Source organism: Apteryx rowi, unplaced genomic scaffold, assembly GCF_003343035.1.
Source record: "Apteryx rowi isolate R43461 unplaced genomic scaffold, aptRow1 scaffold_813, whole genome shotgun sequence".
Taxonomy (NCBI): Eukaryota; Metazoa; Chordata; class Aves; order Apterygiformes; family Apterygidae; genus Apteryx; species Apteryx rowi.
In genome coordinates, this window is record NW_020451109.1 from 107,014 (window position 1) to 134,841 (window position 27,828).

General features: G+C 38.6%; 2 protein-coding genes across 15 annotated transcripts in view; one reads left to right on the forward strand and one right to left on the reverse strand.

The window, feature by feature from the left end:
• HACL1 (2-hydroxyacyl-CoA lyase 1) lies at positions 1-27,751 on the reverse strand. Of its 13 annotated transcripts, none has more exons than XM_026089422.1 (17): positions 27,564-27,750; positions 25,978-26,082; positions 19,674-19,714; positions 18,352-18,432; positions 15,067-15,139; positions 14,512-14,589; positions 13,425-13,519; positions 12,835-12,947; positions 10,869-11,004; positions 9,595-9,700; positions 8,201-8,284; positions 7,828-7,929; positions 6,721-6,875; positions 5,216-5,374; positions 3,155-3,262; positions 2,350-2,554; positions 1-1,952 (listed from the first exon to the last, which is right to left on the reverse strand). In XM_026089422.1, the coding sequence occupies exons 1-17, from the start codon at positions 27,636-27,638 to the stop codon at positions 1,920-1,922; spliced, it is 1,749 nt and encodes a 582-aa protein (XP_025945207.1). In that variant the 5' UTR covers positions 27,639-27,750; the 3' UTR covers positions 1-1,919. The 13 variants fall into 13 exon arrangements, with proteins under 13 accessions (XP_025945207.1, XP_025945208.1, XP_025945217.1 ...); XM_026089423.1 differs by having other exon boundaries at positions 2,350-2,536; positions 27,564-27,749; XM_026089432.1 differs by lacking the exon at positions 27,564-27,750 and adding an exon at positions 21,463-21,565 and having other exon boundaries at positions 25,978-26,052.
• The window catches only part of BTD (biotinidase), a 12,292-nt gene continuing 11,817 nt past the window's right edge, over positions 27,354-27,828 (forward strand). Inside the window, exon 1 of one of the 2 annotated variants that reach the window (XM_026089438.1) lies at positions 27,354-27,398. The gene's annotated coding sequence lies outside the window, so the exon portion shown is untranslated. Of the gene's footprint in view, positions 27,418-27,828 lie in introns of both variants that reach the window. The other variant, XM_026089439.1, reaches the window with a different exon arrangement.

Here is a 27,828-nt window from a genome sequence, read left to right on the forward strand (position 1 = left end):
TTAAAGGAGACACAGGATGATAACCAGTTTTTAATGATTTTTCAAGCATAAAACAAGAATTTCTGCATTTGCTTAACCAAAGCAAATGATCTCCCCTGTGATCAGTACCACCATTATCTCTTGTGGACATTTTATATCATCATACTGTATTGTGTTTAATCACTGCAACATATTAAAATTAATTTGTTCRGAGTTAAAAACAATGAAACAACTAAAATCTGTGACAAGATCCAATGCAATTTCACTCTACATTCCTTGCAGAGGACCCTCACAGAACACAGAAACACTGCCAGCTCCAGAGTCTTGCACTCCTTTGTGAACTGGATCCAATTATATGGGTTGTATCTTTTTGTACTTCTTACCCCTCCTATGGATATTACTTTTAATGGCTCAAGCATTCATAGTGCCACATAGCTACTCCAACCTGTACAGTGGGGAGTGTTACCTCTAGTCAGACCGCGGCACTCTTGCTCATGTCAGATACTGTCTTTCTGCACAAGCGTGCAGAGACATTCCCCTGCCTAACAGTAACCCATGGCCTCCTGTCAGACCCAGACCCAAGTGCAAGAACCTCCCATAAGCTCAGTCTTTTGCACCAAACCCAACTGCAGCCCAGGATCCCCTGCCAGCCCAATCCTCCTCTTCCTTAGGTCCTTTGAGTGCCTTCCACAATTCACACTCAGTATCAATGGAATAACTGGCAATAAAGGTCAACCAATCAGATCCAGAATTTCTCTTAAACATATGTAACAGCAAAAGAACTTCCAGAATATTTAACAACAAATATGAAAATAAAGTAATCTGTTTAGTAGTATACTGAAAAGTAGCTGTTGTAGGCCATTACAGAAGCAATGAAAGAGCTGCTTTGCTTATAAGTTCAGAGCTCTAAGTCAGAGTGTCAGATGCAATGACAGGTGAAAATGCAGGAGCAGATACAACCTTGGACAGGCCAATCTTACCAGTTCTGCATCACAGTCAATGCAAGGTTTCTTACTGACTTCAAAGTTTCTACACAGTAAATGCATTATATGGAAGAACCTTTGCTGCTCAATTAGCCAGACAGCCTGAATGCTGGCTGTGGCTTTGTGATGCCAGCCAAACTAACATTAAGCTCCAGCCTAACACTTTTTTAAGCCTCTGATCATAAAGATTTACAATCTATTAATCCTGGAAGGCTCATTACTAAGGCCAGTCCTATTTTCAGTCTACAGGGGTGATAGTGTCTTTGCAAAGAGTAAAACTTCAAATACAAAACTTCAGATTTTTTTTCCCCTGCAAGCACAAGTCCCAGTTAACAGACCATAAAAAACTAACTGCAATCAACAGAAATTCAGTCCTTGAGAAAGTTTGCATTTTTGATACACTGCCCATTTTCCTGGAGTAGAAGCTGAGAAAGCAACCCGTAAAATTGTGAAGTGATTGTGTTGCCAACTGGGTTCAAAGCACAGTGAGGCCAATCAACACTCTCACAATCAGATACTCAGTTTTGGTCCTTAGAGGACAAGTTCTCTAACAAGTAGCATGACGGTCAATTAAAAATGAAGCTATTATAACTGCAGAGTGCCAAGGACTTATGTTTTGAAACAGTATAAACCCCTTAGCTTCGTCCCTTCTTCCACAAGATCTAAGATTTTACTTCACAAATCCTGATGTGTAGCACTTTGAGCGAAAGAAAAGTAAATAATTTTATCATCCGTGTTTCTGTGCAATCTGCTAGGAAGTCTGGTATACATTCAAACGTGTCTTGTTCATTTTACAATTGCTGATATTAGGGTAATCTTTAAATGCTGAAATTAAGTTATAAAATCCTAATTTGTTCCACTGTTTATATAAAATACAGCTGTACTAGTTCCAGTCCTGGAAGCCAGTTTAGTTTTGCTTAATGCATTGCTCTGCATCACCATTCTCTTCATCTTCCATTACATGTTAGAACGAGTCAGCCAGGGAAATTCCTAGAAGCAAAAAAACAAACAAACAAACCAAACAAAAAAAATCAGAACAGACAAAGAGTAGGAAGAAAGGGATACAAATATGCATTAACTACCAGATGGAATCTGCAGGAAATAAAAGACTGCTCACAAAAATGTTCTTTGTCTTATTTGGTCTGTCAGGAAAAGAACAACTGTCAACTCTGGTAACAGTCATTAAAGACACTATGCATTAATAAGAGCCAGTTGGGGGGGGGGAGTACATGGTGTAGTGTAAAGGCACCGATTCTCCTATCTTCCCATATATGCAGAGAATTTTTTGCCTTACAACCACCTCAGTAGTTTCAGTGATGCTTCATGAGGATTTAACAGGCTTACCTACATGAAGCTTGTGGAAAAAGAAAGTAAAACAGATACATACCTGTTTCTTTCTCTCAGACCGTGGATCGATCATTACATTTATAAGAGAAGGTGTTTGCTCATCAGCCAAACTTGCTTTCAGAGCATTCTGCAGTTCTTCTGGTGTTTTAACAAAGTATCCTTTACCTCCAAAAGCAGACATAATTTGCTCATAGTGCGAATTTGGCAGGAGAGAAACAGGAGGTATACTGTAACAAAATGGAAAACTGATTAATGGCATTGAAGAATTGCCAGGATGACCAATTCTAATTATTTCAGCACTGATTTTAAAGCATGAGATGATTCTTGTACTGGCCTGATGAAGTCTTCTGGGATGGGAAAACTTTGTTTCCTATACCGCTTAAGCTGTTTATAGCATTACTGATTCATAGCATTATTGATTTTCATGTTCTGTAGACACTCTTGAGCAGGGCTTTAGCTGAGCTCTCTTCATACAGAGATCTCACCTCCAAAAGCAGAAGCCCATTGTAAAACCACAACACAAGCTTAAAACCTCAGGTAATTTTTGAGGTTATCATTATTTTGGAGCTTAGCTCACTATGTACCCTGAACTGTGGGGCCGGTAGTGCTGCAGGAACCTGAAACAACTAATTGAGTCATCTCTCTGCTACACTGTTGTGTAAACAATAACCTGTAAATAGGTTTGTTGCTTTTGGTAACTACTACTTATTTAGATGAATTTATTTTAGTATTAAGTTCACTTCATGACAAATTTTAATTTGGATCAGAAAACATTAACAGTACACAGAATGATCAATTTGGCTACTTCTTCCTTAATTAACAGGACATACTTTGAAGACACTCACCATGTAGCAGGCTCTCCAAACTTTAACATCTCCTTCCAGGCATCTGTATCCAAACCAGTGTAAATCCCATTGTTGTTCACTACAATAATCAGGATTGGCAATTTGTATCTACAAAAAGAGATATCTGGAAGAGTTTTAAAATACTTACACCTTTCTGTAAGGTGTTAAAAAGTGTTACTTCTCATTAAAAATATAATAATTTAAAAAGTCACTTCCATATGAAACATGATCTCCTCACCACTGGTAATACATTATGTCAGAACACTAGATAGAGAAAAATCAGAGAATCTTAAAATGGCTGAGATTGGAAGAGCCCTTTAGAGATCATCTAGTACAAACTCCCTGCTCAAGCAGGGTCACCTGGAGCAGGCTTCCCAGGGCCACATCCAATGGCTTTTGATTATCTCCAACGAAGGAGACTCCACAACCTCTCTGGGCAATTTGTTCCAGTGTTCAGTCACCCTCACAGTAAAAAAGTTTTTTCTTAGATTGAGATGGAACTTCCTAAGTTTCAGTTTGTGCCCATTGTCTCTTGTCCTGTCACTGGGCACCACTGAAAAGAGTCTGGCTCTGACTTCTTTACAACCTCCCTTGAGATATTTATACACATTGATAAGATCCTCCCTCAGCCTTCTCTTCTGCAGGCTGAACAGTCCCAGCTCTCTCAGTCTTTCCGTATAAGAGAGATGCTTCAGTCCCTGAATCATCTTAGCAGCCATTTGTTGGGCTCACTCCAGTATCTCCATGTCTCTCTTGTACTGCAGAGCCCAGCACCAGACACAGCACAACAGAYGTGGCCTCACCAGAGCTGAGTAAAGGGGGAGAATCACCTCCCTCGACCTGCTGGCAATGCTCTTCCTAATGCAGCCCAGGATACCATTCAGCCAGTTTTCAATCCACATCACTGTCCACTCATCCAGCCTGTACTTCATCAGCTTGTCCATGAGGATGTTATGGGAGACAGTGTCAAAGGCCTTACTGAAGTCAAGGCAGACAACGTCCACTGCTCTCCCCTCATTTACCCAGCCAGTCATTCCATTGTAAGAAGGCTATCAGGTTAGTGAGGCATGATTTCCCCTTTGTGAATCCATGCTGACAACTCCTGATCACCTTCTTGTCCTTCACATACTTGGAGACGGCATCCAGGATGAGCTGCTCCATCACCTTCCCAGGGATTGAAGAGAGGCTGACTGGCCCGTAGTTCCCCAGGTCCTCCTTCTTGCCCTTTTTGAAGACTGGAGTGACATTTGCTTTCTTCCAGTCCTCAGGCACACCTCCTGATCAAAAATAACCTTTCCAAGATGACTGAGAGATGTAATGACATCGGCCATCTCCCTCAGCACTCATGGGTGTACCTGTCAGGTACTGTGCATGTCCAGTTTGCTTAAGTGATCCCTAACCTGATACCTCCTCCACCAACTGCAAGCTTTCATTTCTCCAGGCTTTCTCTCTGATCCGCAGGGTCTCGGATTCCTGAGGGCTGGTCTTACAGTAGAGCGAGGCAAAGATGCATTCAGTACCTCAGCCTTTTCTGTGTCTTTTTTCACCATGGCCCTTGCCCCATTCAGCAGCAGACCCATATTTCCCCTAGCCTTCCTTTTGCTACTGATGTATTTATAGAAGCCCTTCTTGTTGTCCTTGACATCCCTTGCCAGATTAAACTCCAGATGGGCTTTGGCCTTCATAGCCCCATCCCTGCATATTCAGACAATATCCCTATATTCCTCCCAGGTTACCTGTCTCTGCTTCCACCTTTTGTACACTTCCTTTTTAATGTTTGAGTTTTGCCAGGAGCTCCTTGTTCATCCATGCAGGTCTTCTGCCCCCTTTGCTCAATTTCCTGCTCATTTGGATGGACTGTTCTTGAGCTTGGAGGAGATGATCCCTGAATATCAACCAGTTATGTGTAAATTACTATGACTATGTGTAAAAGGACCACATGTACATTTGGCTCGTTTTCCATGAGTTTTTAAGAACACCCTGTGTAACAGCAGTCTCCCTTCTAGTTAATTTGATTATGGCAATACACAAAGAGGGTTTTCTCAAACAAAAAACAGCTACCTGCAAATAGTTTCCAATTCCATGCCAGAAAATCCAAAAGCACTATCTCCTTCTATGCAGATCACTCGTTTTTCAGGTGTTCTATCTTTAGCCACCATTGCAGCAGCTATAGCAAAACCCAGTCCGACTCCCATTGTTCCAAATGTACCTGCATCAAGTCTGGAGGAGAAAACATAGGATTACTATTCCTTTAAGTAGAAAAATTCATACAGTTCAATTAATCCATGATGACTTATCTTTAAGAATTCATCATATACAAATACTGTTTCATAAAAAACTTGTATAAAGAGATACCAAATGTACATATTATTATTATTATAGTGTTTGCTCCTTGCCTGTAAAGGCTGCTTTTTCAGTTAAACATTTGATCAACATTGCAAGTGTTTTAATTGAGATACACATACTTGAACTCTAATTAAAATACAATAGCTATTAGCAGGAACTCTTATAGCAGTACTTCAATAAAGAAAGTGTTCTTTTGTGCTTTTAGCTTACATAGTAACAATATTTCAACCACATGCAATTACTGTAGAGATAGGCAGACTACAAGAAACCTTTCTGTATTTAATTCCCTGAAAATTTAACTAGAAGTCTGAAAGCCACCAGTTAAATCACGATATTCAAATTCTAGTGTTCTGTTCAACTTTTGAAATCAAATTGCAAGCTGTAATTAAGTTAGATCATTTCAGTCAGAAGCACATAATGGATACAAAAGTACATAAAGAACAAGATTATTCTAGGGTTAACTTTTCAAATTTGCTTTCATATATACACAATGCTATCTAAAAAGACAACCATTAATGTCACTGTGTCCTTATTTAAGAGGAAAAAAGAGCAAACTCTTCCCCAAACTTCACTGGAAATAAGTTTTATTCTTTCTTCACAAAAAATATTTAGGTTTATGACAGTAAGTGTTACTTTCATAAAAAGGCTCTAAGCTTCACAATGAGATCAGAAGTTTCACCTCAGCAGAAAGAACTCGCTTTTTTCCCCAGTCAAGAAACAGCACTTAACTCCTACTCATAATCGTTCTGTGCGGCCTAGCTTTAACACAGTAACATACCAGCACTTCCAAATTTGGGTGGTTACATTTTAGGCATGCAAATTTACATGGAAGTCCTCAATATAAAATCTAATTTTCAAAAGGAGTTGATTCATCTTAAGTTCTCCCTATACAAGTGTTATGTTTCAAAGAAAAACTTTCATTCACAATAAGACTCACAACTAAAAATTAAAATAGCTTGATTTACCATTCACTTTGAGCACAGATATAAAAATCTAGATTAGGGAATTCAGTATGATACTGGACAGGACATTATTATAGAGTGGATAACTTAACTCCTCCCTCTACTAAAAAGCCAACAACATATTGAACATTTATTTTATTTAAATCCTTTAAAAAAAGAATTACAAATAATCTAGACCACTGTACTTCTCAGCTATGTGAAAACATTCTATATATAAATCTAGCCCACTGGGTCAGCACAACAAAGAAAATACCTCACCTTTGACGGGGATGATAGTTTGGAAGCATAGTGCGTCCAATGTCCATGGTGTTTGCTCCCTCACTTACTAAAATGCAGTCCCTCGGTATCAGCTCTCTGATGTGACGGAAGACAGTGTAATAATTCATAGGCAGTGATTTCTGTAATTCTAATCCCTTAGAAATAAGAGATATTACTAACTTCTATGCACATAACTTAAGATAAGGTACAGAACTGAGATATGTAAATAATACTATGGAAATAAAAATTTACTCTCCTAACTAAGGTTGAAGAATTGGCCTCCCATGCACTACTTCAATGTTTGAAGCCGACAAGGTCACTCTTATTGTACCTATCTATTTTGATGACACAAGGTGTTTATCAGAGGCTTGCTCACATCAGCAGTCAGCTCCCTTGGCTTGCCTATCATCAACAGGAATCTACTACAAACTCAGTCTAACCCGAGATGGACATGAATTTATTCACACATTGGTTTGATTGTAAATAATCCTAAGTGAGTTATCATCTATGTGAGGAGGTAGTTCAGAAAGGGTCATTCCCTAGGACAAATCTATTTTAGATCCCAGACTTGCAAACACATATCTGAACTTGCAGAACATAAGTTAACTTGTATAAAATTAAGTGCATGCTAACTGTGTGGAGGATTTTGGCCTTAACAGCTACTTGCTTTTAATATAGATTATACTTCCACCAGCTTTACTAAACAGTTACACTAAGATCCACACAACYAAAGAAGAAAACAAAGAATGTATCTTCACATAAGTTAGCTTCCACTCAGACTACCTGCCCATTGCTTACCAGTCAGTGCTCACAACACAGCAGCTCTAGATGTGATCTTCTACTACTGGTTCTATGAACCCAATCCCAAACCTCAAATGACTGCACACAGTATGGATTTAGACAAAGCATAGAATACAGACATAATTTATAGTTTAAAAACCTGGGAACAGTAATTCTCTACCAGAATGGTATAAAATTTCAAAGTCTGGGTGACATGAATGTCCTAAGTAACTGAGGAGTCTGAAAACAGACCAGCGCTAAAGCTGACTAAATATTAGTGTCTGTTAAGGGAAGAAACCTCCTCTTGTTTCTTTAATATAACACTACCTTTGATTTTTCTTCATTGTTCATTATTTTCTCTCTTAGTCTCTTCCACCACTGTGAACTGGAAGGATATTTCCATGGTCTTTTGCTGAATTCTTCTAAAAGCTAGAAAGTATTAAAATATTGCATGTTTCTTTCAACGTATCTAAAAACATCAAAAGCACCAAGAATAACATTATCAAGAAAGATTCCAGCCTAATCACAGTAACACCAAATAGAATCTTTAACATTTAATCTGGGACTATACTGGATGCACAGCATGATTATGTTGCCTGAGAAATGTCCTTCCTTGAACAGTTTATTTATTTATTTAAGTTGGTAACTTTATACAAGTCAGAAGAAACCAAGGTCAAAACAGGAGGACATCTGACATTACCTGCTTAGTCACTGTGTTTATGTCACCTAATAAACTTGCAGCTGGCCTCACATTATTCCCCAGCTCTTCTGCACAAATATCAATCTATATTTCAGAAAGAAAGACCACCATTAACTCAAGGATATCAAAGGGAAATTTTTTTCAGTTCAAGTAGTTACAAAGACAAACATTTTCTAACAATGCCTTTATGCTTTATTTTGGCTGTATAGATAACTTCCTCTGCTTTTCACTGAAGTGCTGTCAAGAAATGCTTTATTCAAAGTAAAAAAAACCTATGATATATATCCATTTTAATGAAAGTTAATATATATACTTAAAACTGACTATCTGCTTCCTTCATGCTGTTACACACAGCATAGAGCCTTATTAGAAAAGCAAAGAGAAGAAAGTGGTGACTTTTAGTGACATTTGTATGAGAACTAAAAGTCTAGGTCTGGGTATACTCTGAGAGTCTATGCAAAATAGTAATGTGAATGTTACTTGATGGTAAGAATCTGGCTTATATGAAAAAAATGTAAAGCAAATGGTGAGCACTGAGGGAACTTCCCAATCTTCCTTATCAATGACTTGAGACCTCTAAGGTTATGTGAAATACTAATTTATGACCAGGTCTCACAGACTGTGAACTGAATTAGTATTTTAATACTAACCCATGATAGAGAGTTAGTATTAAACTAGAGGAATTCTAGTTTAAAAATGTATGTTATTCTTCTGGAATATATGCGAAGTTTGTAAGCTGAGACTTAAGTTCACTGAAAGCAGGCCAGTCAGCACACTGAATCAACTACTGTTCTTGGATCACAGACTCTGAGGGAGGAATTTTAAATTCAATCAATTTAACAACTTGTCCTTCTAAGAGCTGGCAGATTGCCAAATACACTAATTAGTTAAATAGCCTTTCTTCTTCTCTTCCCATTAATATTCCTGAGTGACTGGGCTCTCACGATGAATGACTGACTCTAGATCTGAAGGTTATTTTATTTCAAGAAGTTCAGCTGAGAGAGCAGTAAAACAGTATAAAGGCTTTCACAACTTCAAGAAAATTTGGTTTTGATCAGTGGAACTCCAGTGCTCTACAGAGAACACATATCACGAATCTAATCCTGTATTAGTTAACTACACAGAATGCCTGCCCTCCTCATTATAGCAGCACCAAGTCCTTGACAGCTGGAACAATTCCRTAAACACTTTCAGAAAATGTAAGGAAGTAAAAAACAAGAAAAGAATTCAGAATGATTTCTTCAGAACTACTGTAACTATATACATTATATTGCACTGTCCATATGCACATACGACTTCTACCTGAAGAAGCAGACTACTAAAATCATTAATTACTCTAGGTAATGCTAGAACATAGAGGACTTCCTTCAAGGGATAGTGGTTTTCCTACTTACCTGAATAACCTTTACCTCCTGTCGAAACCTTGGTGGAAGGCCAAAGTGTAAAATCCAGTTCAACCTGGCACCAAGTAATATGATTACATCAGCATACTGTAATGCCCTAATAAAGGCAAATGAGAGAATCAGACGAGGAGAAAATATTGTTAAATTTAATATTTTTTTCAAAACTAGAAGTAATCCTAATTGCCACAGCAAACCCAAGAGGAACGTACAAATAATTCTTTCTTCCTCTGAGCTGTTTGCCTAGCTCCAAGAACCCAAATTCTTTCATATCAGTCATTCATTAAGCCRTTCTTGAATTCTGGAACTCCAGAAAAGAATTTATTACTATTTTACCAATGTACTGTGTTTGGGAAAGGATTCATTACACTAGAAGAATAACAAGATGCTATAAAGATGCYGAGGTTAAAGCAAAATGCTCACCACTGGGATACTGGCAATAGGGAGTGCCAATATTAAAGATTGTCTTGGACCTCTCAGTTTAGCTTCTGTTAATTTGCCTTTCAGCTGGGTACACAATATTTGGTATGATCTTTCATTCTTCATTTCTTCTTAACGACATGCTTACCAATGATAAAGCTATGATGCTGAACAATGATCAAATGTTTTAACCTCAAATATACAAATGCTCCATCTGCGAGGTGACTCCGTGCATACTCATACCTATGGGGGCTCTTAAAGTTCATTCACATTAGTTTTCCCATAAGCCAGAAACAGGCTCTTATAAATATGATTTTAAACAAATTCCTTCAATGTAATTTGAGGTGCCTTTTTTTTTCTTTTTAAATAGAGTGCTATTCAAAGACAGTACATTGCAAACACCAAAGAAATAAGGCAGCAGGTAGCATAACTAGAAGTGTAATGCTGCATTTTATGCTTCCATTTATGGTATTAAAATAAAAAGCTAACAGTTTTTCTAGTGCACTAAGTTAAATATTTAATGTAAACTGTTTACCAGTTTCATTCTATATTATGAAACGCACAGTAACAATGTTGATATAACTACTTGCCATAGGTTTCATAATTACAGAATATTAGCTCTCAGACAAAATATCTTTCTGACCAGCATTCTAAGCAATGTCAGAAGTAATCCACCTATATTTGTTGTCTCTTTTCAGGCAACATCTTCAGTGCTCTAAAATGAGATGCAAAATGTAGCTGAAACAACTTTTTGCTGTGCGTGTTTTGTCTTCCCTGCTATTTGAAAAACACTGCAATTCCTAGCTGTTTCCCAGATGTTAGGATTAGAAGCCTCGCTTTATATTTACGTGGATCTTGCTGCAGCTACACAGTTTGGATGGTTATCAGGAACTACTCCTTTTGCCATTGGYGTAGGCAAAAAAGGCAGCCCACAAAGGTCCACCAACTTTCTGATGTTGTTTTCAGCATGTGAATAAGCAGCACCTGAATGAAACAAAAAAGATTGCTTAATACTAACTCAAACTATCATCTTCTGTAATTCATGTTTCAACATGGCAGTTAAATATTTGCATAACTTCAGTATGCGAACAGTCTCAGGGACTTTTAAACACTCATATATTTGAAGATACAAGTATGAACAAGAACATTACTGGACTAAGGCCTAAAACAAGAGAAAAACGTGATCCCAGAAACCTAGTGCACCCACCTAAATTTCAGTTAGCCTAAGTGATTACATTATTGGCAGAGAGAGTACTACTTCCTGTTATGAAGGCTACTTGCCATTTTTTATTCTGGAGAACTCAAAATATAACATATCAAACATTAGGTATTTGAGTTCAAATTTCCCACATTTTTGATGGAAGGTATTTCAAGACTTCAGTTGAAGTTATCTAGCCATTTCTAAGAGGCAGAGTAGGGAAAAATAAGAGGTTTTGTTCATCTTAAATGACAATTTTTTTTGGTGAAGTTCTGTGTTCTGGAGCAGAGATTTCTCCAGTGGTAAGAGGAGAAGGCCTTTGCATCACGTGCTTTTTTGTTTGCCTTGCGCATGAYGTTGTATCACACAATCCATGACAATCTGTCCAAACTGGTCTAATTATGAGTCTTTAATAAAGAAGAAAAAAAAAAGATTCACAGAAGAGCCGGTGAAGATAACATGTTTATGAATACATTTACTTGGATGCTATCTTCAGTGTAAGGCAGGTGAATTAAAGTTGCCCAGAAATTCTAGAATAAGTGACAGGCCTCTGGGCAATGAATCTTGAACTCTGAAAAATAAACTTCTATTTCTTTCAAAAATTGGCTCGCAACAAAATATGATGGAAAGTATAGATACTTTTGTTACATAGATTTAAAAAAACCCACATTTCTCAGTTGTTGGCACCAGCAAACATATCTTTGTATTTTTGAGTTTTCCACCTTTCAGTGTCACAGAATACCTTTTTGTACATGTTTAACAAGCCAGAGAGGAAAAAATCTCCTGACCTACTTTCTGTCTAATCAATGATAAGATCCATCTTATCACAACCATTTCATCCTGGTTAAATGCAGAATCTCTCTCTTCAAGACACAGATCCTTCCATTTCCCTTCCACTTATTCATAGTCAGCCAGGTCTGCAGGAGAACAGCCTGACTGAAACAAGTTGTTTATTTTAATTCTGTTTCTAGTGAACCTGTCTCTCCAGCAGAAAAGGTGTAGTAAGTGCCATTCCTCAGGAAAGGAAAAAATAAGTGAACTGCACAAAGAATAATTATCTTTCATCTTTAGGGACACCTCCTTCAGGAATGAAATGCACTGACACAGTACAATCTCAGGTTTGTAAAACAGCAGTAACAGCATCAATACCTGCTGTGTGGCTTCACATCCTCCCCCACTGGTAGTCTGGCACTTTCAGTAAGTCCACATGGTAAAGTGACCTTTGGTTAGACAATCTGATTCTTGCTATAGATGCCAGATACCATTAGACAGAAGACAGAGAATATCACTTCTGTATTTTGAAAGAATTTGTTTGGAATTTTGGAAGTGATCTGTGCGAACCAGCTCTACACTTAAGACAATGGTTATCTGATTTCTTCTATTAACACACATATTTAATCAATAGATTTTTATCTTAGTCTAGATAAAAAAGCAACGTTTATACAAGAGAATAAAAATATTCTAGAAACAGAGGAGATTTTAACATCAAATTTCAAAGAAGCTGTTTTATAGAAAGGGAAAAGGAGATGGCTAATGCTTATGGGGAAAAGAAATCACTCCGGTCATTGTTCTTGTCSCACATTTGTACAGTTCAAAGCTACATCAAGGCATGCTACCTTTGCCGATGATTAACAGAGGCTGCTTGGAATGAGCAATGATAGATGCTGCTTCGGATACAGCAGATTGCTTAGCCATGCTGATGGGAGGTGGCAGGCAGCATTCTACGTACCTGGAAGTCAAGGAAAATAGAAGAGGTTTTTTAAAGAAGGTGCAATGCAAAACAAGAAACATCAAAAGATAAAACCTGTCCTTTAGCATAAAATCACACAGCTGTCGCACACAATGTTACTCACAGAATTTATCAGAACAGGATATATTTTTTAAAATAGACTCTAAGTTTATCTCTTATGTCTCTTTAATATTACAAGTAGGTCTGTCCCAGAGATTAGAGAGTGACATCATTGTATTAGCATCATAATATTTCATCCATTTTTGCACATTTCATTACAAACTATAACCTATACGACATGTTATGATGGAAAGTTACAGCTATAGGCTGGATTTCAAGTACCATCATTTCAGCCTTATGACAGATAATTTAATCTGTTGTTCTTGTTTAACAGTGAAAGAAAATTCAGAAGCAACTTAAAACTAAAGTTTCTTTTATTTAACAATTTGAAAAATAATGGATATAACCTGCACGCACTTGACAGAGCTCTTATTCACCTGAAGATTTACAAAATCCCCAGGTATGTCAATATAGCAGGAGCCTGGACGACCATATATGCTGGTCCTTACGGCCTAGAAAACAGATGACCACAGTTTTAGCCACTGTTTGGAAGGATTTAAACAAAGAAAACCCTTCAGTATGTAGTGAAGGAACACGCTGTTTCATCTTGCTGATCCACCACTGGGAAAGCTCCCATGAATTGGTTTATATCAATAAATTTAAGCTTTGATAGCCATGTACATTTCCCCTTATATGCCAGTTGAAGCATTCCAGTGGATGCACAGTATTGGACTGTAGATTCTTTATTTAATTTACAAAGATATAATTGCATTATCAGCTGTTGTATCTGGAATTACTAAATTAAACTTTCATGCTGAATTTCTATTTAAAATAGAATGAACCTGAGGAAACCCATCTTCTATTACTTTTGACTGAAGCTCTTCTATTATAGGTAGATGCTCTGCTTAAGTTGCACTTTTGAAACAGCATTGCTGGATGCAGAATTTAGGCTGACATAGCTGAAGTGTAGCCACAGCGGAAGTATGAGACTTTTATAATGCTTCCTGGAGACCTGACAAAAGGATGTGTTTCTTTCTCTCTCTGTCTCAAAAAAACCCCCAAATGCAACAACTCTCTCCACTCCTTCTGCCCCACCAAGCCTCCCAAAAAAACCTGTCACATAATGAGAGCACTTAGTAATAGAACTTCATAGCTACAAGAGGTAAAGTTCATGATACTGCATTCCTAGTTCTTGCACCTCTCCCCAAGAGCATTTCTTTTAAAAAAACCTGTCCAGCTCTTATGGAAGCCAACAGAAAAATGCGGGTAAAAGAAAGACAGGACCAGAATCTACTTCTAACCTGTTCCATAACACAACTCACAGGAAAAACCTCACTGGTTGTTAGAGAGATTTACTCAATCACCTATCACCTAATAACATCTGCAGGATCAAGCTAGTTACATTAACAACTATTGGGAAAAAAAAACAAAGAAAACCCCAAAACCCCACAACACACAAGGGAAGACAGCTACTTGGTGTTCTGTCGCTTATTATTTTTCATACCTTTTCAACAACAGCAGGAATAACCTCTAGGCTGCTTGGACGGACAGTTAATTTGTTATACAGCCTGCCAGCTTCAACCTAAAATGAATAAATGCATATAATCACTACATTGATTTATTAAACTGTTTTGCTCATTTCTGTCTCACTACAGCATGAACAAAATGAAAGATTGCCATACAAAAAGTAAGCAAAATGCAGTTCCTCAGCTGGTAGAAACTGTCAAAGCTGTACTCAAAGGAATGAGTGCTTAAGTACTTATTTTCTTGGAAAGTTTATTTTGCTTTTTTCTACCTCAGAACAGACAGGCAGCATCAATTTATACCAGCCGAGAACCTAAAACAAAGTATGAATTCTAGCATGACTGTGCACAAACACATTCCAAATAATCGGGTGCATTACACAGCTTCAATTTTAAACCAGTAGATGGAGCAAATCAACAGTATTTTAAGAGCTGTTTGGAAACGTTAGTGTGGGGGATTGTTGTTCCTACTAACAAACACACACCACCAATTATTTACCTGAAACCTTTTTGAAGAAAGTTTTATGTCTGTGTACCTGTGGGAATTCTTGGAAAGCTCCCATGGTTTCCTGATTCCTGTCAGAAGAGCCTCCAATAACAATCAAAGGCCTAGAAAAGCATAAAATAATATATATTTAATTGCAATAATTCCTCCTCTATATCTACAAGCTCTCCTTATGTTCAAATCATACTGCTTACAGACTCCTGGGATGTTGTGCACCTTCAGCACCCACTGATCTCAACAGGAATAGAAAGTGACGGACACCATACAGGAACGGATTTTTAAATATCAGTTTGCCAGCTGGCAGACTTCCTAGCAGCCGTTGGGTCACAGGTTTTAGGGCAGTCTGGCCATTTTAAATAATCCACTCCACATCTGGCATGAAAATTCCAAAAATCAATCATATGGCTAGCATTTTTAATTRAAGTTTGATAACATGGGTGGGCAGTGTAGTTTGAGAGAAATGACAACAGTTGATGGTATTCCATTGATCTTAAAAGTACTAAGATACTTGTCTATAAGAGACCATATAAAGCACACAAACATTAGAACTAGGAAACAGTAGGAAACCATTCTTTTCAGAAAGACTAGACTTTCTTTGTATACAATTTGGAACTTAGCACAAATCAGCTGAGTTTGACAGCACTTCTTCATTCAATTTTTACGGAAAACATGAAGACCAAAGAGATGAGCAACAACTTAACATGCTTATAAGTGGTCCTGTTCATAAATTAGTTTATACCTAGGTATAACCTGTATTGTAAACCAACACTGTTTATACATTCCTCAGGCATACATTTTTATTATCAGTTCTACAAAACACATTAAATTATCCTCCTACAGTGAATGAAAATCAGTCTCTCATTCAGTTTGCAAGTCAAACTCAAACTCCATGAACTGCTAAATGCTCAGTCAGTAAGAGAAAGTTGGCTTATTTATCTACTTATTTATCCACACTAAATTCAAACACTGGGTCAATAGCTGTCTAAGCTTTTTCTCTTGAGCAATTTCTCTTTAGATACAGTTTTTCCTTTGACTATACAGGCATACCTTGGAGATATTGCGGGTTCGGTTCCAGACCCCCCCCAATAAAGAGAATATTGCAATAAAGCGAGTCATGCTGTGACTCAAACTGTGTCACAAACTGTGCTGTCAGACTGCTAGACTTTGTGCCAGTCAATATAAGATGGTGGTTTTTTTCCACCTGGAGAAGACTGAAAAAAAGARGAATCTGAAGAAAGGGTCTCCAAGCTCAAGGAGGATAACTCAAGCTGAGCTTTAAGGACTATGACTCAGTCCGAGTAACTGGGGGGGTCAGCTTGGCTATAAGCTTACCTCTGAAAATTAAGATGAAGCTCAGTCCATACTCACACTTTACAGCGTTAGGTGTAATGCCATGGAATAGCATGACATCAGGGAGATATTCATATGGGCTAACCTTGCCCTACAAACTGGTCTCCTTAGCCCTCTTCCTTGCAGAGGGTGGTACAGGAGATGTTACATCTTGCTGACGCAGAAAGGGAAGACCTCTCCCTGTCTTCTGCTCCCAGCTGCACACCCCACTCCCCCTTGCCCAGGTTCTGATGCTTGCCTGACTGCAGAGTGAGCTGATTTATACCACGTACGTAACACAGCATTATTTACTTTCTTTTGCTGGTTAGTTTTTTGCGAGAATAATGAGCTGGACATGACTGTTGGGGCACACAAGTGCCAGAACTGTCACAAGGGAAAGCAGCAGGAGTGCATGGCCAGGAGAAAGCAGTAGAGGTGGTAAGGGCCTATGTTCCTTTTGGTCACAGGTAGTGTATTAGATTGGTCTAACCAAACCCCTCAGTGTGTATTGTATTTTCACCATCACATTAAACAGGAATAAGTCAATGCTGCTCCTGAATAAAGTGATACTCTCTCTCACTTTGCCTTAGGCTACTCATCCCCTACCCTTGCCATACTCCTCCTCCTTATTGCCTGCCCAAGTATGACTGCTGCTGCTGCTTAGTGAAACAGATTAGGAAGCCCATCAAAGGCAAAACTAACTCAGCAGAAAAAATCCCCAGAGTCTTCCTCCCTGAAGCATAGCACCATTTCTTATCTGGTAGTACCAGCCAAAAGTAAAGTATGTTTGGGATTCGCACCTACTGGAARGTGCCTCCTTCTCCACAGACTAATTAAAAAGCCAAGGAAAATGAGGCTAAATTTAGCTTTTGTGAATGCTCACTTCTCTCTCTTTGGCATGTAGCAAACAAAATGCAAGCCTGATGGGACTAATGAAAAACTGACTGGTCGAACACTGTGGCTTGGTCAGTGAAAACCAATCTTGTTCTAATTATATTGTCAAATCTTCTGCCAAACTAGGAAAGTCATTCCTTCACCTTTTGCCAAGAGTACAGGTTTATGCAAGATGAAGTCAGGTAAACAAAGCTTATCTTAGACAAAAAACAGTTTGTGAGGAAAGGGAAATGTCCTCTAAAAATCAATAAGCAAGTACAATGAATGCTTCTTCCTTACAGCCAAATACATGACTGTTCAAAAGCAAAATTTTTGCATAATCTATTTTATCTAAAGTCATATAGGAAAGGCAAGACTTTAGCCAGTAACTCATTTCTTTAAAAACAGTTTGAACACCAAAAGTCTTTTTCCAAAGAGTCAGAGACTTCACTTGTTAGAACTTCCATTATTTAACCCTCATCAGTCAGCTATTGCTAATCTAATGCTCCAAGTCACATGTGTTTGATATTACCAGAGCTTCCACCCCAAATACTTCATACAGCACTTTGAACAGCTTTTAATGGCAGGCCAGCTAAAGTTGCTATGTGTCAGTGAAGGCTTGTGGCAGTAAATGCTATCACTCTGTGTCATCATTTATTTCAATGCCTAATTCCTCCTCAAAACATGGGGAATAAGAGCAGATTTTAACAGTGCAGTTRTCAGTTTGTTCACATACAAAAGCAAATACAGTAACTGAAGGGCACAGCAGCTTTTTAAATTTAGACCAACTACTAAAACACTTCAAAGATCAATAAAGCATTACAGGCTGAATAACACCTTCATTTTAAATGTATCCATGTAATCAGGTATTTTGACAGATTTTCCAATATATGCATAATGTGGTAAGAGAAAAAGGAGAATTATAGCCATAATATAAAAAATAAAAAATTAAGTCAAATTACTCTTAAGGTACACAAACAACGAATACATTTCTCATGACTTACTAGAAGAAAAAAAAAAAAAGCCCTACACTAAATACTGCAGAGGTCAACATCTGCAGCAAATAACAGCAAACAACTATTAGAATTTTAAAGAGATAATGTAGTTAAATTACCAGCAATTCATGTTTGCATTTGCCATCCCACCAAGGGCATGTAAAAAACCTGGACCAGACACTACAAGACATACTCCTGGCCTAGAGGAAATTAAAAAGAAAAAAGAAAAAGAGAGAGAGAGAGAGAGAGAGAGAGAGAAAGAAAGAAAAAAGGAAAGTGAGTACATGGAACACCAAATAGATCACCAACAAGAATTAATACGATGTATATTAAGTATAAAACTATAAAATATTAAATTTTTACTCATCTTGTCAAAATGCATCAACTACAAGGGATTTGTATGAAGGACTAAAAATGACAAGGTAATCAGAAATGATATTTAACTATATTAATCCTACTGAAAAAGCAAGTGAACAGTTGTAAAGTGCCACTCATACAGAGGTCTACAACACATGCAGGCTCATCCTATTTAGCCTTGTGATCATACAGCCCCTTATTTCTTTTATCMCTTCTGCTCTATTATCTAGAGTTTATATGGAATTTGGTAAGCTACCTACATTTTCAGTTTTCTTTATTCCACTTTAGCACTAGTTATCAATGAGGAAAGCTCACAAAGGAAGAAATGCATCTGATTCAATGCAAATTTTCTTCATTATAATTTAATTCACAGGTGGAGGCACTTCTTATCCCAGATGATGAGATGAAAATCATCTTTACTGAACATTCCTTAGTAGGCTTACAGAATCTTTACACAGCATATCAGAAAAATCAGCTTCATTCCAGAGGATTATTCAAAGGAAGAAAAACTACAAAACTGTATTACTTAGGTGCAATACTAGAAGACAGAATGAGGAAGGATCATCTGTATTATCTGGTCTGTGTTTGTGAGCAGGCAGACACCAAATGTTTACTTTAAAAAAGGATCCGAGAAATACCCAAGTGCATCCCATAAATCATAGGCCACACAATGCTTCCCAACAGGAAAACAGGGGAGACTGAAGACATGTACTCAGTCTCTATATTAATAAGTATTTACTGAATAATATCCCCAGATGATGAGATTAAGGTACAGCAGGTCCACCAAGTTGCAACAAACAATGGAAGCTTCATTTCTGCCCTTCATACCAATGGTGTTAAACCACTACTCAGAAATTAAAAGGGAAAAAGTAAAGAAATGTAAGAAGACTGACAATATTTTATGTATTTAAATATTGAGCTTGAGCACCTCCTTGTTTGTGTCCTGAGTCATAACAACAGAAATACTGATAACTGTGGTGACAATTATTTTAAAATTAATATTTCATTTTAACTGCCCTACATCTGCACACATTAAAAAACCAGCACCAACACAGAATAATGTTCCTAGTTTCCTGGAACGTACCTGCCAGTCAAATATCCAACAGCAGAGGCAGCATAACAGGCCTATTGAAAATATTGTGGAGTTAATTATACAATGATCATTATATAACCCATTTCATGATACATTATGCACAACTTTCAACAACAATACAGAAAATAAGCAGGTACAGATTTTTCACTGATCATTAGAGCTTATATTTAAGTAGAAGCACACTTTCCCCTCTCCATTGTAATGTGGTTTCAGAAAGGTTTATATGAAAAATCCTAAAATTCATCTCCACATTTCAGGTTCCTGTTGTTCCAAGGTATTACATCAGGCATATTTATGATTTAAAAACAAAACAAAACAAAACCAGACACCCCTGCACCCCCCAAAAGGGAAGAAAAATGAATGGAATAATGTAAGATACTTATCTTCTATTGCCCTCTAGGCTAACATGGAAGAGGGATTTACACAGAAAGGCAACCAGCAGAAAACTGGCAATGACAAGGTATGGAACTGCATTCTGGAAAGATTCATTAAAAGATCTGGAATTGTCTTTTACAAGCTAAGCTGCTGCAATACTTCTCACTTCATTTCTGATACTGTACTTTGCTTTAGCTACTTCGACATTTTTAAGAAAAACTGCATTTTGAATAATTTTCTGTAACACATAACACTTAAAAGATGTATTAACATAGCTTATCAACAGTGTATGTTTCTATACTCTCCTTGTTGTAACATTCATCATTCAGATAAAATAAATATCCAGTAACAAGACAAGAGGTGATCAAGAAGATAAACAGAAGCTTACGGGTGACCCAAGGGTTTCCAAAGGATTCATACATGTGACATTGCCAACTCCCTCCCTATTACTCTCACACTTTTGTCTTGAATCCAGCGAGTTCTAACGCTTAACGGGAAATGCCATTTTGCCTCCCCACCTTATTTTTTTATTTTATTTTTAAGTAAGCGCTTGGCCTTCTAGCCTACTTCTTATTCTGAAATAGAGTTGGGATTTTGTTTTTGACTTTTATGTAAGTACTGTTGTGGTAAGAGGACCAAATAACACTGAAGCTCCTCAGAAAATCTGCAAAGCTACTGTGTGTCTTCTCAAACCTATGACTAACTCTAGGTAACAAAGTATTTTAAGCAAGCCCAGCTTAAATGAGTGAAAACATAGACCTATAATACACTGTTATACTGAAGGAGGAATGGTCCTGAACATCCTCAGACTCCTACAGATATAAATCAACTGTCAGAGTAAAAATGTGGGGCTTAGTAGAGCACTAATAAGCACACCTTCTTTGCTTTTCAGCATAGGGATAGAGAACTGTTAGCAAAACAAACACACACACATATATATATATATATAAAAATATATTTTATATATAGAGAGAGAGGAAAAATTTTTTACTTTTTATAAATCTCTGACATGGAGATAAAAAATGTCACTGATATTAAAGAATTAGGTAACAATTTGATGACACTTCTGTGTGAACATTTACAAATAATATTTGGAGTCAGTGTTACTAAAAACCTTGTTAATGGGTCTCAAAGCATGGCGTCAAGTTTCCATGGCAATAATGTTTTAAAACTGAGTGGCAGAATAAAGCAGCCCATGAAATTCTGGTTCAGGTACAGTCACTGCCATTAAAATCTTTACTGCTTCGTTCTGCAAACAAGTAACGTGACTAATGCTATCTGTATTTAGAGTATATTGTAAATAATTGTGCCAGCATTTTACTGTAAACAGTAAGTACCTAACTTTTTCCCCCCCATCTCCAAACCTTGCTTCCCCTTCCACTAAAATGGGAGTAATGCCACTCACCTGTTAAGACCACAACACAGTTGATCAGCTGGATTCAGATCCTCATCTCTTCAGAGAGGCAAGAAGGACTTGGGCATATAAAATGCTAATAACCACAATCAACCTTAGGAAAAAATGTAGGAAGCCCAGATGTAGCCACTGAACTCAAAACTTGCTATCACTCATGTGAACACTGGGTAAGAACTGTAGCCAAAGCAGACCTGCTGCTCCCATACAAGCAGAAGCACACTAAGCATGGTTTAATTAAAATTAGCTTGTTCTCAACTCAAACCTAAGCAAACTAATACAGCATAACTAGTAAAAATTGTTTAAGCATTTTTGTATCCAGTGGCCCAGTAAAAATAGTACTGCCATCAATAGGAACAGGCCTCCAGCCTTATGCTAACTGTACCTTATGCTAAATGTTCCAGGCCTGGCCTGCAAGGCTTGCATTCAACTTGCTATGAGAACTTGCTGTATGAACAGGAACTTGGTATGAGGGGTGTCTGGTTGTGATGCACAGTTTAGCCATGGCATGTCAGCAAAGGCCTTGAAAATATGGGCACAGGTTGAAAGCAGAGGCCCAAGGACAATCAACAACTTGCTGATAGTCAATTACTGGTCACTGAAAAAGTGGAAGTTTGAGAGTTGGGAAAAGACTGCTTTTGCTTTAAGAAAAGCAGCAGCTAAGCAAGAACAAAAAAGTTCCAAAAAGCAGACACACAATAGGATAAAGCATCTATCTTGGCCTGGAAAAGTAACACCCATCCAACATTGCACAGTCTATGGTCCAGGCACAGAGGCCAAGGGCTAAGAACTATTTAGAGACTGAAACATCTTAGAAAAAGAGAAGATCTTGAAATTGAGGGGTGGAGAGATACCCACCTTGGTTCCAGCTGCCCTTATTCAAGAGTTCTTGAGCCTGATCACCTTGGAGACTAGGAGCATCAAGGGCCACAGCCAGCAGCGCTAACTACACGGCACCAGTTCCAGGGTACCGTATACTCACAGCTCATTCAGAACATGATTATTAAGAACAGGCTGCTTTCAATATATAGTGATAATTAACTACGATTAAGAACTAACTGTTAGCAATGTGCATTGTTAATGTATCAATCTAGTAAAGTTTTTGCCTGAAGTTTAAAACTGACCTGCGTTAGCAGTCTTCTAACATTCCAGTAGAGCAATCTCTAATTACCCGATATATGTACACAGAGACAACACAGACCTCTCCCAGTTGCAACACAACTATTGCAGGGGCATATGGGTCATGGGTGAAATTACTTCTAGCAAATTTTTACCATGTTACAGTCCGCGAGAGATTAACTAAAGGATATTGGTAGTCATAGGAGGCTTTTCACTTTCTGCTTTTTAACCTGTTCCTTCTAGTGAAGCAGTTTATTCTGCAAACAGGCGTTTGCTACATCTAGTCGAGAAATGAGGCAGAAACTTAACCTCTAGAGAAAGCTTTGTGTTTTCCATATATCTTAGATCGTAGGCAGCTGCCTTCACCAATAAATGCAGCAGTTGTATACATGTCCTCCACAGCCAGAGCACACAACTAATGAAGTTTAACGGAAAATCAAAACTATGAGATGTGTAAGTATTAACTGCATCTTGAATATACTGTGAATAACCACAGGTCCTTCCTACCCTTTCATCTGCCAAGCGGTTGCTCTATGCCTTCAACAAGGACAAGAAACAAAACAAAACAAAATCCAACAAAGATATATCTTTGTTCATCCTATTCCATTCCCCCAGGAAGAGAAATCCTGATGTTTAAACAACTCTTCAGGCTATTGTTATTCTCCTAAGCAGAAATATCTCACAACTTACACAGCACAATGTTTCTTGTCTCCTTTGCTCTAACAAAAAAGAGCCTACTAAACAGTGACAAATAGGGCAGCATCCCCTTTGACAATGAAAAGCAATTTTCTGTTAATTACAGAAACGAAAACATTAAAATATTAATATTAACTTTAAGCACGTTAAAAAAACACTAAAACTAGAATACATGCTAAATAACCTACAGAAATATAAAGACTGTTGAATTCCTTATCCTTCAAAGGAAATGGATACATCTTTTAAACATATTAGCATACATTTACCTATCTCACATGTTAGATACATGTCTCTATACAGATGATCTGTGTTTCTCTGTAAGGTCTCACATATCAAGATAAGGATGTAAAACAAAGGGTTAGATAGCAAAAACATACAGCTCATGACCACCTGATTTAGGAGAACTACTATTGTAATTCTTTGTCAATGTTGGGGGAATCTATAAATGCTATGAACCAGGAAAAGAACACTGATGAAAAATATAGGCAACTAAATACTGTGCAGCTCTGAAACATTAGAAGAAGTAGTTTGTACAAGTGGAAAATTCTAATTAATAGTGTTAATAGAGATATAGGATCCATGAATGAGTTCAAACATAAGAAACCCTCCTGATAAGATACAAATCAAAGAAATTATTTATTCACTGGCTCCAGCTATGGAAGATTGGCAAATGTAGCAAAGCAATTCTGACTATGGAAATCTGATGGTCTAATTTGCCAGCAGTCCAATATAGATCAGTCAACTCATGTAGTAATCCTTGAAAACCAAGTGTAAAACTAAGGTCATTATCTTCAATCTCAGATCACCTAAGAAACTACTAAATGCTTAAAGAGTTACTACAGGGGGAAAACAAACAAATCCAGAACTGGTGGCATATCAATAAATCCTGATAAGCTTGAGTCTAACTTCTGATACCTAGACAAGCTAAAATACATCTAATTAAGACTGTGTAAGTAGTGTTTCATTTTAAGTATTTTAAAAGGATTTACAACTTTCTGTGGTTTGTTACTGACTGGTGCCACACAGGCAAATGTGGGACTCCAGATGGTGCAGCCCATGGAAGAGGGGTTTGCTCTGGGGTGCTCCCCAAGAGTTAACAAACCCTGGGTGCCACACGGCTGGCGCCACCACATGGCTGGCGCCACCACACTGCGGGGTTGCTGTAGCCTGGGGCATATCCTCCAACAACTCCATGACCGACAAGTCCAGACAAAGGAGAAGTGACACTGCAGACCCACACCATGCACATCTCAGCGCTGTGGTGCCATTCCCCTCAGAACGACCTGTTCATGGGCACGTTGTTACCCTCAGAGCAGGGCTGTGTGCTGAGCACGAGGTCACCTGCTGACGTGCACGCTAGTATTGACTAGAGTCATGCAGCTTTTGTAGAGCTGTGGGCTGGCATTGTTCTGACTGCACATAAAAAGAAATAAGCCACATGCTTTTAGTGTGTACTTGGACCCATGGTCAGCTGGTCTATGGAGCTGAGGGCCCACCCATCAGTGGGGATGTCCCTGACGTTAATAGCGTGGTGAGGAGAAACCGGGGAAAATTATGAAGGAGGGGTGGCCCTTAAGGGGCAAGAGTGGTTGCTATACCATGCACCCGTTGCTTGAGAATCCAGGGAAAACTATACCGGAGGTGTGGCCCTCGAGGAAAGGGCGAGAGCAGTCATTGCACCGTGCACCCGTGATTGAACTGTAGAGCTCTGATACAGATATATATATCTGTGTGTGTGTGTATATATATATATATATATATATATATATATCTGTATATATATTTTCAGTTCTGTTATATTTCTAGCCTCAAGTTCAGCACAACTAACTCCAGAATTTGAAGAATCCCAGATGCCTCTCTAATGGCACATCACAGTTACTTGGTGAGGTTTTTAAAACTCAGTTAAGAAAAAAAAAAAGTGTTAAAATTATTAAAAACAGCCAGGACAAGTTTATGAGCAGGAAAACCTTCCTCCTGGGGCACTGCAAGAACAGGGCAGAGAAAGCACTTTTAAGGCCACTAGGTAATAACTCCTTCTGAGCTAAACATATTTCTAAGCAAAAAGGAAAGAACCAGCTTCATAGTTAAGAAAGCCCTAAAAAATGAATTAAAATACTACTAATTAGAGACAGAATAATAATACTGCCAATTTGGAAGAAAAGACATCTGTAAAAAGAAATGACAGTAGAAAAAAAGTTTAAGAGATATCTTGGGAAAGATAGCTACAGAAAGGAAAAATCCTGGATGAGCCTCCACAAAAAGTGACTGTTAACATCAGCCAATATGTTACTTAAAACAGACAAAACTGATCCTCCCCACCCCATAGTGGAATGCTTTGTTCACATTCTTTTTATCCCTATTTTCACCCCATCTTCTCCCTTATTAGAGAAGGGGAAGAACGGCACCTAAAAATGGAAGAAAAAAGTTGCAACCCCCATATTACAGAAGAAGGGGACTTAAAAATAGAAGGAGAAAAAAAAAAAAGGAAAGAAAAGAACCCAAAAGCCAACCCACCAACACTCTCCTTTATTCCAGAATTACCCTAAGTGTTTCTCTACAGGTTCTTTAAAATAATAACTGGAAATTACCTGGCAGAGACGACATTCTTTCTAGTAATAAAATGTAAATTGGACTTTTTTCTATTCTAAAACAGCAAAAAGAAAAGATGACTGGTCCAGTCAGTTATATACTTACAGCTTGTTCATTTCTCATTCCTATATATTTTAATCCACTTGCTTGGGCTGCAATTGCGATTTCAGTGATGGGAATACCAACAATGCCAAACATATATTCAATATTCTAAAAAGAAAATTGTTAAAAGAAATCAGTTATTTCCAAAGAGCTTTAATAAAAATACATCAAACACGGCCATACTAACTACACAAGCAATCTAAAAGTCTTAACAACCTACATAGTCACATAAAAGTAAAGCTTCAAACTTTGTAGGGTTACTTTTTCATTAGAAATTCAGTGTCAGAGCAGATGAAAACACAATTTGCTTTAGGAAAATATATCCYGAGATCTCCTCTTATCCAGCTCCAAGAAAAGGAAGACTCAGCCTTCAGGCTGGAGGAATAATATTCACCTTTGGAAATTTCTGATGTTGTTCCTTCAATATTCAGACCCTCAAATCCCATGCAGGTTACTTCCTTATCTGAAGTCACTGGATGAATTTTACCTGAATAAACCCTAAATCATCAGGCCATTGTGGAAATTTATATGACTGGAGTATGAAGCTCAGGCCTTTGCAATAATTTCACAGCTCGCAGACCACCAAAAGCCAGTGATTTCATAATGGTTCAGCCTAGCTCCTCAGTCAACGTATGTTTAGCTCTTTTTACTGACTACTTCYTTCTTGGGATGTCTCTGCGACATCACTTTCTGGTTTCACAGTTTCTCAGCAAAGCTGAGATCTAAACTTTGCYACTTCTGAAAAGTGTTAATTTGGTTCCATGCTCTTACTGTTTCACAAAGAGTTAACACACACAAAAAAGTCCTAAGAAACAAATGGTAGGATACCTTGCCCAGATGTATGACGAGCAAGGACAATGCTCATTTTTGTTACAACTGAGCTAGTTTTTAGTGCATCACAGTCCAAATAGAAAGGGTTTTTTTGTTGTTGTTGTTAAGACCAGGGTCAGTTCCGCACTATTCCAAGTTTACAGACAATATATAATTTTGACAGTTGCAGAAGCGGTGCACGAAGTGTGTGCAGTCACCATACGAATGGTGAAAGAGGGTTATCTATCAATCAGCACTGCTTGATGGCAACGGTGGTATCTAGTCAGTTGGAAAAGGCCCGACCTTAACGCAAGGAGGCAGAAATAAGTGAAAGATTCAGGAAAGTCGCACAGCTGTTAGTTAAAACCTGCCCACATCAGCACGAAGACGTTCACGTTAACTATTAACAGTCAAACGCAACGCCAATGATTTACGAAAACGTCCAGGGCCCCACGTGAGCCGCGAGGAGAGCGGGTAGGCGAAGCCAACAGCAAAGCGGGGGCCGTTGCCGACGGCGCTGCGCTGCTCATTGGGCTGCGGCAGCGACACCTCCCTCTTTCCCACTCCGCAACAGGGCAGGCCAAGCCCTCCTCGCCCGCTTTGCTCTCCCCGCGGTGAGTCGGCCTCCTCCAGGTCTGGGACCAGACCAAAACCCGCGACCCTGCTCTCCGCGGCGCGAGCTGCTCCCCCCCGCGCCACGGAGCACGCTCGAAATAGCCCTACCGGCTTCCCGTAGGGAAGCTACTCGCGCCCTCCGCCCCGCGTCCCCGCGCTCTTACTTGAGCCTTTAGGGACTCAGCGATGAGATGGGCCCCGCTGACGGCCTCTCCCTCCGCGCCGCTCCCGGAAGCCATTCCAGCTCTGCTCAACCCCCCGCCCCAAATGCCCAGAGCCGCCCGCAAGAGAAACGGACACAACAAAAACCCCGCAGCTCCAGCCCACTCGGAGCCGAAGGTTGGGTGCGGTTGACAGGCAGGCCGACGGGCCAATGAGGCAGCGGGGGAGGCGGGCCTAAAGGAGGGGGATGTTCCACCTCTGGCCTAG